Source organism: Loxodonta africana, chromosome 1 (genome assembly GCF_030014295.1).
Source record: "Loxodonta africana isolate mLoxAfr1 chromosome 1, mLoxAfr1.hap2, whole genome shotgun sequence".
Taxonomy (NCBI): Eukaryota; Metazoa; Chordata; class Mammalia; order Proboscidea; family Elephantidae; genus Loxodonta; species Loxodonta africana.
This window is the reverse complement of record NC_087342.1, coordinates 19,401,255-19,420,638: the sequence shown is the minus strand read 5'-3', so window position 1 is coordinate 19,420,638 and position 19,384 is coordinate 19,401,255. Positions and strand designations below refer to the sequence as shown.

The 19,384-nt window shown below is 38.5% G+C and overlaps 1 protein-coding gene across 8 annotated transcripts in view; it reads right to left on the bottom strand.

The window, feature by feature from the left end:
- The window catches only part of ACAP2 (ArfGAP with coiled-coil, ankyrin repeat and PH domains 2), a 150,854-nt gene that overhangs the window by 94,934 nt on the left and 36,536 nt on the right, over window positions 1-19,384 (bottom strand). For 4 of the 8 annotated variants that reach the window (XM_064269910.1, XM_064269642.1, XM_064269877.1 and 1 more), the window contains exon 2: window positions 5,315-5,372. In XM_064269910.1, the coding sequence (XP_064125980.1) occupies window positions 5,315-5,372 (58 nt within the window). Of the gene's footprint in view, window positions 1-3,025; window positions 3,089-3,998; window positions 4,063-5,314; window positions 5,373-7,105; window positions 8,786-17,959; window positions 18,089-19,384 lie in introns of those variants that run through there. The other 4 variants (XM_023551646.2, XM_023551648.2, XM_023551649.2 and 1 more) reach the window with 4 other exon arrangements.

Genomic DNA, 19,384 nt, shown 5'->3' with positions numbered 1-19,384 from the left:
TGGATTCCAAACCCTCGAATTAATTTCAGATAGAGTAAAGATCTAAACATAAAAAATAAAATCAAGAGGTATCCTGAGAAAACAGGAAGTTACATGTTTTATAATCTCAAAGTGGGAAAGGCCTTTCTAAGAAGATGTAAAACTCAAAAATCAGCAAAGAAAAAAATTAATAAATTCAGGTACATAAAAATAAAACATTTCTACAAGAAAAAAAACTTTAAAGACTAATGACAATATGGGAAAACAATATGAGCAATAAGTCGCACAAGGCTAATTTCCCTACTATAAGAAAGGCTGTATATAAATCACTTTTTAAGTTCAGAAAATTCGGCAAAGGGCTTGTACAGATAATTTCCAGAAAAGGAAATACAAATGTCTCTTAAACCCATGAAAAGTTGTTCAATTTCATTCATAATAAAAGAAATGCAAATGACTGCTTTTTTTTAACAGAACAGCAAAGATCAGAGAGTCTGAGAGCAAGCTGTTGTGGAGCACAGGTGTGGGGAAAGAGGCACTGTCATACGCTGTTGGTCAAAGTGTGAAAAAGCAGGCTGAAAGGAAAGTGAATTAAGAAGAAATCTGAAATATCAGAAGTGGACAGACTGAAAGACTAGAGGTCTGGGTAAGCTTGAAGAATAGAAGCAGAAGGAGTGAGAATGAGAACTGGAAGAACTGCAGAGGCAAATCAGAAAGTAAAATCTCAACATTGCAGATTTCAGAGATTAGAACTCTGCGTGACGAGGCGTAGAATATGGCCATGAAAGCAGGTACCAGAAGTACAATAGAGGTGACTATCAAGGGTCACTGTGAGCTGGAATCAACTCAATGGCAATGAGTATTTCTTGGTATCACAATAGTTAAAGAGAAAATCAACTTGTCATATTACTGAACCACATGTAAGCTATCCAGGATGAAGGTCTGACTTGGGGAAAAAGGGAAACTTTGTCAGCTGTCAAAATCCTTACTAGATGACCACAATGAACAAGATATAACTGAATAACATAAGCCACAAAGTGAGAAGATTTTTTCCTAAGAGTAAGAGTAAATGCAAAGTTGATTAAAATTATCAAGTAGTAGCCTCATACACTGAGCAAATTTTTTCTAAGTGATAATAACTATGTCCTAGGCATTTTGTCAAATAATGGGAAAACGAAACAACTTAGTTTTTGACTATCCTTGAATAAGTAACATTTCTTTAAGTCTCATTTTTTCATGTGCAAATTGGGGATAACACAAATTTGCAACGTTGTAGGGACTAGACATCATGCAAGTAAAACACAGGACTTGGTACACAGCAGTGCACAACAAAAGAGTTTTGGGGTTTTGTTTTTCCTTTAAAAACAGTCTCTGCCTTCAAGGAGCTAACAGTCTGTTGAAGAGCTATCATCATCACCACCATTAACATCTGGGACTTACATGTGCCAAGAACTGTGCTAAGCACTTTACGTGTATTATTTCATCTTATTCTCATAATAACCCTAGGACATAGATAGATATTCTTATTTTCCCCGTTTTGCAGATGAAAAAACTGAGGAACAAAAAGGTTAAGGAACTTGCCCAAGGTCACACAGCCAGTAAATGGTAGAACCCCATTCAAACCCAGGTATCCTTGCTTTAAGAGTTGTGCTCTTAACTACTACAGTATGTTACAAACCAAAAACTACAATAGTATTTTAACAGTTTAAATGGAAGCACGTACAAGAAGCAATGCAGTGTAAAAAAAAAAAGAACTGAAGTTTGGTTCAGCTGAGATTTAAAGGATTTCTGCTTAACAAAGAGGGGAGCAAGCTTTCAGTGAGAAGATGCAATAGATTAAGAAATTATATCTAGATGGCAGCTATGATACTCTATGATGCTGCCACAATGCAGAACACCTGCCAGGGCGGCTAAATAATTGAACCCAGCAGAGCAATACCACCAGAAAGAACGTAACTACTGGTGGCACACATCATAAACAAAATACATGTAACCTAAGTCACCAGGCTAGTTTAACCTGTCTCTGGCATGATTTACAATGATAGTACAGGTAGAACTTGCCCTGCAGAAAGTTAGGAAATCACTAAAACTGGTCTTGGGCACCACCACCCCTTCTTGTCCTTCAATGCCACCGCCTTCAATAACAGCCATTTCCTGTTTCTCTCAGGCTGTCTGTGCTAACTCCCCATAATTCTAATGTAGAAGTGATATACAATAGCTTAAGAATGTGGGAGAAACAAAAAAAAAAAAAAAAAGAATTTGGGAGGGAGTATGTTTTATAAAGGAGTGAGATTAAGTTTGGAATTTCCATTTGGGGGGAGGTGACATTTTAAAAGATGACAAGTTTCCATGATGCCCTCAGTAGACCTAAGAATGACTCTTTAGAAGGGCTTAGAGTTCTTAGCACTGAATGCCAATGTTTTCATACCTTGTTTAAGATTTTATTCTTCCAGTCTTAAGATTCAGCCAGTCTCCCTCACCCTCAATCAAATCATATAAAGAACAACAGCCACTCGTAAAAGCATTATCATTAACTAAAATGCTGCCAGTGGATTCTGGGTGTTTAGGTACTTTAAAATTTGAGGGTTTTTTTTCCCCCCTTCAAAGTGTTTCACATGATTTAGTTGCAGTTCTATCTAAGGAGGATAACCCCACTGCCTTCAAGTCAATTCTTACTCATAGCAACCCTATAGCACAGAGCAGAACTGCCCCATAGGGCTTCCAAGGCTGTAATCTTTAAGACAGCAAAATACCACATCTTTCTCCTGCAGAGCAGCTGGTAGGTTCAAATTGCCAACCTTTTGGTTAGCAGCCGAGCGCTAACCACTGCACCACCAGGGCTCTGAAGAGGATATCCTTATTATACTACTCTTTGATTCTTTTTAAAAAGTCTTGCCCATCTATAAATTCTCTCACAAGGCTACCAGAAAATCAAAACTAAATATTTAATGTTTAAGAAAAAACAATTTTTAAGTAGAAAACAAAGAAAGCCATTTGAAAATAACAGCCCTACGCATTATTAAAATTTTAATTTTTAAAAAACACTTGCCTGGAAATTTGTTAAGGTTCCCCAGAAAATCTCCAAGTGGCATGTGCTCCCCAAAAATGGACCCTGCAGTACAGTGGTATGTAAGAGCACTGGACTAAGAGTCGAACATATGGGTTCTAACCTTGGTTCTGTCTCTTCGAACTGTGATTTGAGACAAGTCCACTTCATTTTCTTGGGCTTTGGTAGCCTCATTTATAAAATGGAAATAACACCACTTGTCCTACCTAGCTTACAGAATTATTACAAAAATAAAAAAATATATACTATAAAAAAAATTCTTGAGTTGATTCCAACTTATGGTGACCCCACGCAGAGTGAAACTGTACTCCATGGGGTTTTCATGGCTGTGACCTTTCAGAAGCAGACTGCCAGGCCTTTCTTCTGAGGCACCTCTGAGTTCAAACCACCAACCTTTCAGTTAGTAGTGAGGCGCTTAACCACTTGCGCCACCCAGGGAACCAAGCACTACACAAAAATAACTTATTAATAAATATTTTCTAAAGTTCTATTTATTCATTTATTTTATACATATAATACTACTGCTTTATAAAGCTTCTGTATTACATATGTCTGTGTATGTGTGTCTATATATATGTATGTTCCATGATTTCAAAACAGTTGAAAACTTTCAGCCTAAGTAATACATTTGACATCCTTGCTACTCAAGGTGTGTGGCCCATGCACCAACAACACTGGCATGACCTAGAATCTGCTTAGAAACACAGAATCCCAGGTACCTCAGACCTACTGAATCAGAACCTGTATTTCCACCAAATCCCCAGGTGATTTCTACGCACAGTAAGGTTTGAGAAGCACTGCTTTATTCGGCAATACCATTTACAAAAATAATTATATTAATAAGAAATTAACTTCAGAAAAGGTATTTCAAATATATGCATCTGACTCCAGAATTTTTAAGAGAGAAATTTCACTGAACAATGGTTCCTGGGACCCGAAGTCATGTCTTACTTACTTTGCTGTCTCTAACACCCAGCATGATGCATGATACACGGCAGGCAGTCCACAGATGCAGAAAGCTTATCGATCGTTAATATAGAAGGTGGAAATCAATGTACATTTACACTCAGAAAAAATATAACCACTTAATATCAGTTATTGAATATATCGTAAGTATTTCTGTCATTAGCTAAAAAAAAAATTAGAATCAGTATTTTAACGTATATTTATATTAGAACCTGTACACATACAAATTTATAAACAAGAATGGTCAGGTTATGAATGAAATCCCGTAAGCATCAAAAAACATACATACGTATGAAATAGCTAGAACAGGCAAGCATACACAGACCAAAGTATTACTGGTTACCAGAGGCAGGCAGGAGGGAAGGAAAGGGGAACTCATTAGTGGACACTGAGCTTCTGCTAAGGGTGATAGACAAATTTGGACATGGATAATAGTGAGGGTTGAACAATATCATAAACATAATTAATGTCACTGAATGTTGAAACGGCAAATGCTTCATTACTTGCATTTATCACACAATAAATAATGGTAATAATAAACAAACAACAAAAAGACAGACACTATCTTTTTGACGGGGAAGGGATAACGTAAAGGATGTCTAGTGAGCTTTGGAGTCAGACATGAATTCAAATTCTTGCTTTGGCACAGAGATAAGATTTCGGACAAGCTACTTAATGAATGTCTCCAGCATCAGTCTCTTCATAAGTAAATTTGGGATAATAATAGCATTTATCCTCAAAGGGATAAAAGAAGTAATAGGATAAAAGAGACCTACATAAATGGAAGAACATTCCATCATACGCACATAATGCAATCCCGATCCAAATCCCAACAACATACTTTACTGAAAGGACAAAACAAATCGCCAACTTCATATGGAAAGGAAAGAGGCCTCAGACACTCCTTAAACTTTGTACTGAAACCACACCTCGAAGTCACCTTTCAGGAAAATATCAGGTTGGCTCATAAAACAAAGAATATCACCCGCAAGTAAATAGTCAACATTTACCCTAAAGCAAAGACGAGAAGGTAAGGGATCAGGGGCTGCAAGGAAGCTAGATTAATGAGGATAGAACCACCAGAGCAGAAATAATGAGAATGCAGACACACTGTAAAAAATGTAGCCAATGTTGCCGTATAGAACTTGTAAATGGAACCTAATTTGCTATGTAAACTTAGACCAAAAACACAATAAAATATTGTAATAAAAAAAAGTAATGCGAAGGATCTAGTATAATAGACACTAGTCATTATTTATGGAAAGCAAGGATTACTGTTTCCAAAAGTTACAAATGTAAATTTACCTTATCAAGTTTCAGTTCCAATTCTGCCACATCTCCTTCTACTTCTTCCAGTGCAGCCCTAGAAAAATCAAACATAACTTATTACATGTGCTTAAATATATACTTTACACTTCAAAAACAACTCTTGCTAAAAAAATAATATCTGAATGCTCAAAAATTACACTTCATAGAAAGTAATAATTACCTCAGGATGGAGAATGAATATTTCATAATCATGGAAAACAACAGACAACAGAATTCTTATGTAGGGCAAGGAGAGAACGCATTAGGCTGGTTTACACATTCATGCTATCCAAGTTAATAACACTAATTAGAGCTAAATAGCACGTATTTAAAAAAAAAAAAAAGAAGAAATGTTACAAGTTGAGCCTTATAAAGCATCAGATGTCTACACAACAAAGCATCACGCAGCAAGACAGTAAAGCAACCGGCAACCAAAAACAGGGGCGTTCACGAAAAACAGCTGAGAAAGAGGTTCCTTTTGCGTAACGCACCATTTTGTTTCCAATTTATTTTATAAAAATCAGTACCTAAAACCAATATATTCTAGTCTCACTTCTCCTAACAACCCAATTTTAACACAGAAAATTTAGCAAAGGCTAGAAACTAAATAAGGAGCTGTGTGTGGCGCAGTGGTTAAGCGCACGGCTACTAACCAAAGGCTGGCGGTTTCAAACTACACAGCAGCTCCGCGGGAGAAAAGACCCGGCAATCTGCTCACGTGAAGATCACAGCCTAGGAAAGCCTACAGGACAGTTCTGCTCTGTTACACAGGGTCCCTAGGAGCTGGAACCCGATGAGTAGGTAGGCTGCCTCTTACAAAAGCACTCCATAGTGTGTAAACTGAATCTGTACAGCTTGCCTGCTATAAGGTAATGTTTGTCAAACTGTAGGTCACAACTCATTAGAGGTTCATTTAACCATTTTAGCAAGTCAGGACAAATGTTTCTTTTTTATGAAAAAGAACAGAAATTTTGAGAGCATTATCAGAAATAAGGGTAAATGATGTTTCATGAAACATCTGTTTCATGTGTGCATGTGCACACATCTGTAGCATGTACGCGCACACTCGCTAAATCAGGATTCAAAATGTGATTCTTGCTGTACGTTGTGCTAAAAAACTTAAAAAGCCCCAGGTAAAAGAAATGCAAGGATCAAACAGGGGCCACGGAGGCAGAAAGGCTACTAATCCCAACTTAAATCTTATTAAACGTAGAATTTAACATTCTGAGATTCATCTCCCTCTGATAAATGAACAAAACACCTAATTTTTACAAAAATTATTTGGTATATTATATATCTAAATGCCTGGAATAAAGTCATCACTTGATAAATGAGTGCTACATCCCATTATTCTTTCTAAATCTAAGCCAAATAGAAAGTTATAAACCCGGTACTATACCGGCTATACAACTTGCTATTTGAATTTCTTAACATCTGTGAGCCTCACTTCTCCTTATCTGTAGGGAATTATGATATCAACATATCGCAGGGTTTTGGTAAACAATAAAAGTAATCAAAAAACAAAAAACCAAAATATCTTGCATGGATGACAAGAACAAAAAGGCTTTCAGTAAATATTAGTTTCCCCTTCTCCAACGCCAGCCAACTCTTTTGTATTAAGTAAAACACACACCACCCCACTCTGTGGGAGTGCACACTCCCACGGCATACCAGCTCCTTCGAAATAAAAGAAAAAAGATTGAGTTCCTTGGTTTGGAGGTTTAGGGTCATGTATCATTGGACATCCCAGTTAATTGGCCTAATAATGTGGTCAGTGCTCTGTTCTACCTCCTAGTTCACTGTGCAGTGCCTGGTGTTTTAAAAAGCTTGCAAGCAGCCATCCAAGGTACCACTGGTCTCTATTCACCTGGAGCAACAGAGGAAAAAGAGTCAGGAATAGAAGGAGGAAATGGAACATGTGGTTAATTGCCTCCATGAACAACTGCCTCCTCTACCATGAGACCAGAAGAATGGGATGGTGCCTGGCTACCATTACTGAACATTTTGATCAAAGTTTCTATAAAAGAATCCTGATCAAAAGGGGGAAAATGCAGAACAGAATTTCAAATTCTTACAGGATCCAGGCTTTCTGGAGCCATGGAAGCTGGATGAACCCCTGAAACTACTGTCCTGAGATATCTTTAACCCTTAAACCAAAAATATTCCCTGCAGTCTTCTTAAAAGCAAACAATAGTTCAGCTTAACTAGTAAAGAAAGTCTGCCTTGTGCACTGTGCTCCTTTAAGATCTATCTATATGGAATCAAACTAACAACAGCAACTTGAAAGACCAGATAAGACACTTAGGGGGCAGTCAGTTTATGTTAACGGGGGAGGGACAATTCAGAAAAGGACGGTGAAAGTGGTTGCACAACTTGAATGTAACCAATGTCACTGAATTGTATGTGTAGAGATTGTTGAACTGGTGTGTGTTCTGCTGTGTATATTTTCAACAACAAAAATAAAACAAATTATGAAAAAATGTTTTTAAGCTTTGGGGATTTTGAAAATGTATAAGGGATTAACATGATTTTATTTTTCTGTGTCTCTCCCTAGATTATAAACTCTTTGTGGGCAAGGATTTCTATCTTATTAGTCTTTATATCCTTGGCACTATGCATGGTGCCTTATCCAACAATCCTTATTTAATGCCTACCTCAATAAAATGTCAGTTAAGAGGACTTTTTAGAAAGACAAAAGTAACAAAAAGTATAGATTTATTCAAAAGAGTCAGACAGACTGACACATTGGCAATCAGAACTAGATACAATTATTATTCACTATAAAACTTTGAAAAAGTAATTTAGACTGTCCAAATAGTGATTTCTACAACTATAAGATTATTTGTATAAAATCTCATAGGTTCATGGAGTCAGTAAACTATAGCTCATCAGCCTAGACTGGTGTGTCACCTGTTTTTGTACATCCCATGAGTTAAAATGGTTTTTATATTTTTAAATGGCTGAAAAAAAAAAAGAGTAATATTTCATGGCACATGGAAATTGTATTAAACTGAAATTTCATTGTCCATAAAAAAAGTTTTATTGAAAAACACAGCCAAGCTTATTCATTTATATACTGTCTATCACAGCTTTCATGCTACAACAGCAGAGTTCAGCTGGAACGGAGACAGTATGGGCCACAAAGTCTAAAATATTTATCATTTGGCCTTTTACCGAAAAAGGGTATGCTGTTCCCTTATAATGAATATCAAATAAAAGAACATGTATGTACTTCATACACGAGAAAGAATTTTCATTCAAGAAAATAATTTTTAGGGGTTAGCTCTGGCTGGCTGTACCTGAAGCAGCTGAATTAACTGAGAACTCAGGGAAATAGAAGTTTCACTCAGAAAATATTTAATTCAAAACACTAAATTAGAATAGAAAAAACACCCAGCGGAAAAAGCTAACACTGAGCCACTTCTAATCACATAGCGATCACTCTGGCCTGTGAATTGAGCAAAGCTCTATGAGAAGCACAAAAATAGAACTCTCCACACCCAGATAATTGCATATTCCTAGCGTAGCAGCAAACTTTTGACACTACTGTTTTTTTTTAAAGATTACCCATAAAAATAACTAAATAGGATGTGTCATTTGAGCATTACATTTTCTTGATAAAAATACTATTTAAATGAAAAACGAAGTGCAATAAAGAATATTTTTTCAATCCGTTTAGAATCTTAAAAAAAGAAAAACTACCTCCACTTCTTCTTTGTCAATATCCTTAAACGGGAATTACCAAGACCAGGTCACACAGTGATGTAACCTTATATGCAACAACCAGATATTCAAGATCGTTACTAAGCACGCAAATACCCTCCAAAGCTTCAAGATGGATTTGAGGCTCTAAGTCCTAACAATCTCCTAAAGGATGATCAAACTAAAATAAATAAAATAGTCAAAATAGAGTGTGCAGATTTTGAAACTGACATCTGGACTTCTTGTTTTATAAAACAGATGTATTCCTAACATTTGCATATAAAATGAATAACCATTTACCTGTACATGTTCATCACGGTCTCTACCATGCCCAAGTGTAGTGAAATGAGTTCCTTTAGGTGGCCTTTTCCCTTAGTTCCTTGAATAAACAGCTTGAGAGGTTTTCTCCCTAAGCCCTGAGGACTGACTTTGTCCTAGTTCTTTGGAGAAGCAACTTGGGTGGGGGGGGGGGTGCTCCCAAGTTGTTTTCTATCCCAAAACATTTGTTACTTTTGTCCCAGTTGATTGACATGTCCTGGTAAACTGTAAACAGCATGATGGTGCTTTTTGTCTGGACCTGAGCTGCAGTCTACCTGTGATTGGTCTATTTTATGCATCTTTCAGGGACTGGTCAATTTGCTACACAAACAGTGGTACATAAAACCACCTAATAGAATGGAGTGATTTGCAGGGATTGATCAGTGGTCCTACTGCGAGGGTCATGCCTTAAAACTGACAAGGAGTTTGCTTAAATAAGCAGTCAACCCCACAGAGGCAAGAAGAGAGAAGTAACAAGAAAGACAGGAAGTGAGGAACCTCCTAAAGGAGCTGTAATACAGGTCAAGGGCTGTAACCCTGAAGGCAGTGACAGATCCAGAGGGGCCCTGCAGCAGAGTCAGCAGTGAGGGCAGAAAGCTACGGCTAGGAAAGCAGCTGAGAGAGCTGAGCAAGCTGCTATACTGGCTATGAGCTGGGCCAGTTAGCAGCGGAGAGACCAGAGGCAGTGTGAGGGCTGAGCTGGCCTGCTTTTGGAAGCAGCAGATGCCCAACTATACTGAGAGCTGTAACTCTAAGGCCAAGAGGAGGTCTGTCCTGAGGGGACTGAGAGGGCGTCTGCCCTGAGGGGGCCAAGAGGGGGCACGCATGGCCGAGAGAAGGGCTTGTCTGTTTGCACAGCCTAGAGAAGGGTCTGTCTACTTCTACGGCCAAGAGAAGGGGAGCTGAGAGAGCTATACTACATTGAAGAAGGGAGGGATGTGCTTTCCACTTTGGCCGAGCCTTCCAAATCTTACCTACTTGCCTCCCAACCCTGATCCTGAGTTCCCTAATTAACCACATAAGTATGAATACAGTCTTTGAGTTCTGTGTAGCCATCACAATGAATTATCAAACCCAGCAGAGAAGTAGATGGCTGGTGTCAGAAATGGTACACCCTCTCTTCACTTATAAATATGGTTAGAAATTCCAAAGCTCAGGTCATTATGCAAAATCGGTGTTATACAAAAATAGAGGATGATTAAAAAACCCGTTGCCATCAAGTCGATTCCGATTCATAGTGACTGTATAGGACAGAGTAGAACTGCCCCATAGAGTTTCCAAGGAGTGCCTGGTGGATTCGAACTGCCGGCCTTTTGGTTAGCAGCCATGGCGCTTAACCACTACGTCAACTACATCATTACATAGCTGCCAAATTACATCATTACGTAACTGCCAAACCACTGAAAACCATGGCCCAGCCAAGCAAACATAACCTTAACCATCAAAGCCAGTATTACTCTTGCCTTGCACCTTGGTGTTTGTTACTGCCAGGCATACCTTATACATGCACAAAATAGTCAGTAGGTTTTTTAATATTGTCATAAATGCAAAATGTTGGATAACGAGACAGTCAGTAAGGGAGAAGGTGTACAGAAGTTGGACAGCGGCAGTCTGTCTGTCCATCTCATAGGAACCACCTTTGTGCTGATCCTGATTCTTATCCTTCAGGCATTTAAACAAATTCTTACACCTCAACACACCAGCCAACTTCCTCTTTCAGCTCAACTCCTTTACCCACCAAAGCAGTGCTGGGCTATTCTTTGCAAAAAAGAACAATGGCTAGAACAGGGATAACCCACTAAACCACGGGAAGACTTGTGGCTCATTAAGTGGCATCAAGAAGGGTAAGAGAAATGTTCCACACCAAATGAGAGGGCTCACTCTAGGTTTCTGACCAGAGAGCACATACCCTGTAACCCAGCTTTTTAAAAGAAACTCCCCCATTAAATCATTTTATAATGTGAATGGCCACCTCTGATCTTGTTCAGTAAGTCCTAGGCCCTTTATATTGGGATCTGTAACACTTTTACGTTGAGAGGCAATAGAATTGCGTGGTTAAACGACTGCCTATGTTTGAATTCCTACTTTACTTATTTTTTGTGTTTCATCTACAAAATTCAGGTAACAGCATTCTCTCCCACAGAGATACATAATGATTAAATTTTAAAATACATGTAAAAAGCTCAACAAAGTGCCTGACACTCAGGAAGTACTCAGTGAATATCAGCTGTAATTACATTGTTAAAGAAAACACACAATTTCTTTTCGTTTTCATTTTATGGGACCAAGAGGGAAGAAAGCAGTAAGAGGGTTCAGATATTAACATACTTCCAACAAGAATTTGAAATGGTTTCAAAAAGGAGCACAGAAAAGTGACAACAGGTCTATGATCAGCAAATAAACAGCAAGTCCAGTTTCCTATAAGAGAAAATGCTTCAAAATTCTCTCCTCCTCCAAAAAACATGTCAAATACACATTGGAGTCTTCTCCTAACTTCATAATTTCTTGTAACTTCAGTCTAGGCCACAGGACAATATTATAAAATATCTGAAAATCCATGTGGTTTTCTGGGGTTATCAAGGTGGGTTCTATCCTACTCTTCTAAGATCCAAAAGCAGAGGAGAGCCAACACTACAATCGGTACTAAGGAGAGTTTATTGCATAAAAAAGAAGTTATTACAAAATCATATGCTACCTTTTTAAGAGCCTGTGCCTTTAAACAGGCAAAGGACACTTCACCAAATAAGACATTCAGGCAGCTACAGACACAGGAGGAAGTGCTCACAATCATTAGCCATTAGAGAAATGCAAATCTAAACTACAATGAGATACCATCTCACCCCAACATACTGGCAGGAAACCAAAAAACAGAAAATAACAAATGTTGCAGAGGCTGCAGGGAGACTAGAAGTCTTATGCACTGCTAGTGGGAATGTAAAATGGTACAACCATTTTGGAAAACAATATGGCACTTCCTTAAGACTCTAGAAATAGAAATACGGTATGATCCAGCAATCCTAGGAATGTATCCTAGAGAAACAAGAGCCATCACATGAATAGACATACGCACACCCATGTTCCTTGCAGAGTTATTCACAATAGCAAAAAGATGAAAACAACCTAAATGCTCATCAACAGATAAATGGATAAACAAACTATGGTACACACACACACATACACACATACACAACAATAAAGAACAATGATGAATCTGTGAAACATCTCACAACATGGATGAATCTGGAGGGCATTATGCTAAGTGAAATAAGTCAATCACAGAAGGACAAATAATGCATGAGACCACTATTGTAAAAATTCATGAAAAGGTTTACGCACAGAAAGAAATAATCTTTGATGGGTTTTGGGGAGGGAAAAACACTAACTACATAATAGATAAATGATAACTTTGGTGAAGGTTAAGACGGTACACAATAGTGGGGAAGTCAGCACAACTTGACCCAGGCAAGGTCATGGAAGCTTCACAGACACATCAAAACTCCCGGAGAGACCGAAGTATTGGGCTCACGACTGGGAACCAGGGTCTCAAGGGACATCTAGCTCTACTGGCATAGCGTATAGTTTATAAAGAAAATGTTTTACATCCTTCTTTGGTGAGTAGCGTCTGGAATCTTAAAAATCTGTGAATGGCCATCTAAGATACTCCACTGGTCCCGCCCCATCTGAAGCAAGGGAGAAGGAGGACAACGAGAGACACAAGGGAAAGATTAGTTCGAAGGACTAATGGGCCACAACTACCACAGCCTCCACCAGACTGAGTCCCACACAATTAGATGGTGCCCAGCTACCACTACCGACTGCTCTGACTGGGATTATAATAGAGGGTCTTGAACAGAGCTGAACACAAATGTAAAACAAAATTCTAACTCACAAAAAAAAGACCAGACTTGCTGTTCTGAAAGAGACTGGAGAAACCCCTAAAGAGGATGGCCTCCAGATATCCTTTTAACTCAGTACTGAAGTCACTCCCGAGACTCACCCTTCAGCCAAAGATTAGACAAGCCCATAAAACAAAATGAGGCTAAATGGGCACACCAGCCCAAGGGCAAGGATGAGAAGGCAGGATGGGACAGGAATGCTGGTATCAGGGAACCCAGTTGGTCAAGAAGGGGAGAGTGCTGACACGTCATGGGGTTGGCAACCAATGTCACAAAACAATATGTGTATTAATTGTTTAATGAGAAACTGATTTGCTCTGTTAAGCTTCATCTAAAGTAGAATTTTAAAAAGTGTTTAAAAAAAAAAGAGCAAGTCTGTGCTTTTATTTTTCAGAACTGTCAGTGGAATTAAAAGATCTCTCTCCTCCAAATATTATCTTAAAAATGTTGTCACTGCTCCTATTTGCTTAGATTGGTTCACTAGGAAAACCTGACAAGATCCATGAGAAACTCAGTCCTGTAATGTGAATATGAACACGGGAAAAACAGAGACCAGAAGTAGAAACCAAAACTTTAGTCCAACTCTCTATCAACCAATATGAGTGCCTGAGAAAATCACTGCTCATCTTAAAGGCAAGGAACAATCAAAGACCTAAATGTTAAAGCTAAAACTATAAAGTTCTTCAAAGAAAACACATGGACAAAATTATGGGACCTAATTTTTTTCAGAAACAGATTATCAAACACAACTAAAAATGCACAAACAGCAGTAGATAGATAACTGAGACCTCATAAAAATTAAATACTTATGCTTATCAAAAAACATTATCAAAACAACAAAAAGACAACCCTCAGACTGGGAAAAAATCTTCGTGAATGACATTTTATCTAATAAAAGTCTAAACTCTAAGATATATAGAAAACTTCAGCAACTCAGCAACAAAAACAGTAACAACCCAATTAAAAAATAGGCAAAGGGCATGAACAGACACTTCAATAAAGAGGATATTCAAGTGGCCAACAAACACATGAAAAGATGTTCATGATCGTTAGCCATTAGAGAGATGCAAATCAAAACTACAAGGAGATACCATCTCACCCCTGCTAAAATGGCCCTGATTTAAAATAAAAAATAAAAACAGAAAACAACAAATATTGGCTAGAATGTGAGGAGATTGGAGCCCTTACCCACTGCTGGTGGAATTGTAAAATGGTACAACCACTACAGAAAAGACTACGGCACTTCCTCAAAAAACTAGAAATAGAACTATCTTATGATCCGCCAATCCCACTTCTAGGAATATACCCTAGAGATCAAATAGAAGCGACAGAAACAGACATATGCACACCTATGTTCACAGCAGCATTATTCACAATAGCAAAAAGATGAAAACAATCTAAGCGCTCATCAACAGATGAATGATAAGCAAAATGTGGTACATACATACAATGGAATACTATGCAGCCATAAAGAATGGTAAGTCTTCGAAACATAACGTGGTTGAATGAAATAAGTCAATCACAAAAGGAAAAATCCTGTATGATCTCACTTTTATAAAAAGACAAGAACAGGCATATATAGAGACCAGCGTTCACTGGTGATTACCAGGGATGAGAGGGTGGGGGCAGTCACTCTCTAGATGGTAGACACTTGGTATTTTTGGTGATGAGAAATGCAACAATGAATGTGGGTGAAGTATGCACAGCATGACCTAGGTAAATGATGTTACTAAGATGTGCATAAGAAAAAAAGGACCTTTTGATAATCAGTACAGCATATATAATTTTGCAACAATAACCAAAAAAATGTAAGTCCAGGTATAGATGTATGTATGCATGTGTACATGTGTATATGTACATATATGTGTGTATATATAATAACAACAAAAAAAACCCCACTGCCACCAAGTTGATTTCGACTCACAGCAACCCTACAGGACAGAGCAGAACTGCCCTATAGGGTTTCCAAGGAGCGCCTGGTGAATTCAGACTGCTGACCTTTTGGTTAGAAGCAATAGCTCTTGACCACTACGCCACCGGGGTTTCTGTGTGTTATATACAGGTATATGTATATGCATATATGTGTGTGCATGCATATACACTCATATATATAATTAAGCACATAGTGGACACAGACACAGATAGCTCTTAGACATAATCAAATGCCTTACAGGATTGGTTTTCTGGGTTTGAAGGCTTAGGACCATCGTCTTGTGGTACAACTGAGTCAAATGGCATAATACAGTTCACAAAGTTTCTGTTCTACATCCTAGCCTGGTGAGTACTGTCTGGGGTCTTAAAAGCTTGTGAGTGGCCATCTAAGATACAGCGATTGGTCTCTATTCATCTGAAGCAAAAAAGAAAGTAAACCCAAGACTCAAAGAAGAAACGAGTCTACAGGACTGTCTACACGAACCATGGCCTCATCTACCCTGAGGCCAGAAGAACTCGATGGTGCCAGGTTACCAGTACCAATTGTTTTGATCAAGGCCACAATAGATGAATCCTGACAGAATGGCAGAAAAATGTGAAACAGAACCTCACTTTCTTCAAAAAATCCATAATTACTAGACTGGTTATGACTAGAGGACTTCCCAAGACTATTGCCCTGGGATACTCTTTAAACCTTGAACCAGAACTACCTCCTGAGGTTACCTTTTAGCTAAATAAAAGATTGGCTTGCAAAATACAGAATATCACCCGTGAGTACTGTGCTCCTTTAAAAAATCATCTGTATGAGACCAAAGGGCCAACAATTACTTTAAAATAAAGATGAGAACTTAAGGGGGTACGGAAACTAGATTACTGGAAACAGAACAACAAGAGCTGAACTAATGAGAATGTTCACGCACTGTGAAAAAAGTAACCAATTTCACTGAATAATTTGTGTAGAAATTGTTGAATGGGACCCAAATCTGCTGTGTAAACTTTCACTGAAAACACAATATTATTTAAAAGAAAAAAAAAGGCAAGAAAGGACTGGATCATCTTTAATATTACTTCTGTCATAGATTGAATTACGTCCCCCCAAAAATGTATGTATCAACTTAGTTAGGCCATGATTCCCAGGATTGTGTGGCTGTCCTCCATTTTGTGATTGTAATTTTATGTTAAGAGGATTAGGGTGGGATTTTAACACGACCCTCACTCAGGTCACATCCCTGATCCAAGGTAAAAGGAGTCTCCCTGGGGTGTGGCCTTAACCACTTTTTCTCTCTTAAGAGATAAAAGGAAAGAGAAGCAAGCAGAAAATGGGGGACCTCATACTGCCAAAAAAAGAGCACCAGAAGCAGAGTTAATCCTTTGGACGTGGAGTCACTGCGCCTGAGAAGCTACTCGACCAGGGAAGATTGAGGACTAGGACCTTCCTCCAGAGCTGACAGAGACAGAAAGCCTTCTCCTGGAGCAGACACCCTGAATTTGGACTTGTAACCTACCAGACTGTGAGAGAATAAACTTCTCTTTGTTAAAGCCATCCACTTGTGGTATTTCTGTTATGGCAGCACTAGATAACTAAGACAACTTCCAAATCTATTCTGCAATAAGTATTCAAAGTCAAGTCAGAACTTGGATTTGAGTCTCTCTCCCAAAGCAAGGTTTCCTCCAACCCCTCACTCATGCTTTCAACAGTTAGAAAAAAAAAAAAAGAAAGAACTTTAAAGAAATTTGGTATAAAATCCTCACCAGATTTTATACCAAATTTCATTCACCTCTCTCAAAAGTCTCCTGTGTACTTCTTAAAGGGAAAGGATAATGAATATAGATGAAAATAAGTAAGTTTTTTTGTTAAGTTTTATGTTCAGTTTAACATTGGGGGCAGGGGGGAGGGGCTTAGCTTTCATCCACCCGTCCAACTTTTTGAGCAAGCTCCATCATATTTCTTTTTTTTTTTAATTGTAAATGTTATTCAGCCATTTCCCAGAGAGAAAATTTTTTAGAAAAGGTAGCTCAAGGAACATACACTCGTTTCTTCAAACTCTCCCCTATCAGTACACAGCATCCAAAGTAAAACCATCAGGACTAGTCAAGAACGTAACCAAACCACAGCCCAAGGTTGAGATGCAAGCCAAGTAGGGCCCAGGTGAACGAATACTGCATCCTCAAGTCAATACTCAGGTGTCAATAACCTCGTAAATCTTAGCTCCTATGGAATGTACAGCTAAGTGCCTCCATAACTGCCTCCTTTGGCATGAGGCCAGCAGAAGTGCATGGTATCCACCTACCATTACTGAATATTTTGACCAAAGAGTCTATAGAAAAATTCTGACCAAAATGGGAAAATGCAGAAGAGAATTTCAAATTTTCATGGACTCCAGATTTCAGGAGCTATGGGGGCTAGATAAATCCCCAAAACTATTGCCCTGAGATAATCTTTAAACCTTAAAGCAGAAATATCTCTGAAGTCTTCTTAAAACCAAACAATAGCTTAACTTAACTAGCAAAGAATGTCTACCTTGAGCATTGTGCTCTTTTAAGAACTGTCCCTATGTGATCAAACTGTCAACGACTTGAAAGATTAGACAGGACACTTAGGGAGCAGTGCGCTTATGTCAATGAGAAAGAACAAATCTGAAAAGGTGGTGAGAATGGCTGCACAGCTGGAAGACTGTAATCAACGTCACTGAACTGTACATGTAGATAATTGTTGAACTGGCTATGTTCTGCTGTGCATATTCTCAACAGCAAAAAATAAATTATTAAAAAGGTAACACCATTAAAATATTACCTAGTTCATCACCCTGCATAGAGAAGTCAGAGTGGGAGAAGGGGAGACAGACAGGATCTTCTGTTCCTAGGGCTCCCAGCTTTTCACCCTACAGGGGTGTGACTATAGTAGCCACTTTCAGAATTTGCTCTGCAGAACAATTAAAAGATAGTTATTTTTTATCATATGCAGTGGCAAATATTTACTATTTACAGGCAAGTACTAGTAATGTTTTATCTTGATCAGATATGAAATTATTCTTTTATTTCTTCCTCACCAAAAAAAATCAGTACTATTTCAGAAAGCTGTTTCCATTTTCACCTTTCTCCTCTGACAGCCTGCATTTCTTATCCAGGGAGTTAGCATATTCAAACAGGTGAAACTGCACTATAATTATGAAAAAAACCACTGCCGTTGAGTCAATTTTGACTCATAGAGACCCTATATGACAGAACACAACTGCCCCACAGGGTGTCCAAGGCTGTAATTCCACAGAAGCAGACTGCCACATCTTTCCTCCTGCAGAGCACCTGGTGGGTTCGAACTGCCGACCTTTCGGTTAGCAATCGAGTGCTTACCCCCGGCACCACCAGGGCTCCTTCTATAATTACAGTGGGAGTTCACTTATGTCTGATGCCTTTCTTCTAGCTTTATGCTCTCTCTACTGTGAAAACTGGAAGTTATTAACCAGTCGTTTTTCTCTGATTTACTTATTCCAACATAACGGATGGTTCTCCCACCATTCTACTGTGCCATACAAGGAGAGGGTGGTGGAAGAAGAGATGAACCTACATCTGGGCCTTTGCACACGTAATTCTCTCTGCCAGAAACGCTTCCCTTAAATTCCTCTTTGCCTGGATAATTTCCAACCCAATTTGTCCTTCACGTGTCAGCTTAGATATTCCTTAACCTGGAAAACCTTCTTTGACCATGCAAGATGGAGGAGCTCAATAACCTTTCTTATCTGTTCCCACAGTTCCCAGGACTTAATTTGCTGTAATTTAAGTACCTATTTGATTTTCCATAGTCCCTACTAGAAGATAAGCTTCACGAGGGCAGGGACTGTGTCTTGTTCACAATTAAAGCTCCAAAACCTAGCCTAACTGATTAACAGGTTTAAATTTCTTCAAAAAGCAAGGTACCGCAATTTCTTGCAATTTGCAATTAACTTGCTCTCAGGTGGTTGTTCAGTCTGCCTTAAGACCCATCTTGAAGATTTTCAGTTGTTATTAATAATTTCTCGACTATCAAAAAGATAAACCAAAAATCCATTTAAAAAGCATTAATTCTTACAAAAGTATTTTATACAGAAGCATCATCCCCTAAGGGGAACCCTGGTGGAGCGGTGGTTAAAGTACTTGGCTGCTAACCTAAAGGTCAGCAGTTCAAACCCACCAGCCCCCTCTGTGGCAGAAAAATGTAGCAGTCTGCTTCCATGAGGACATA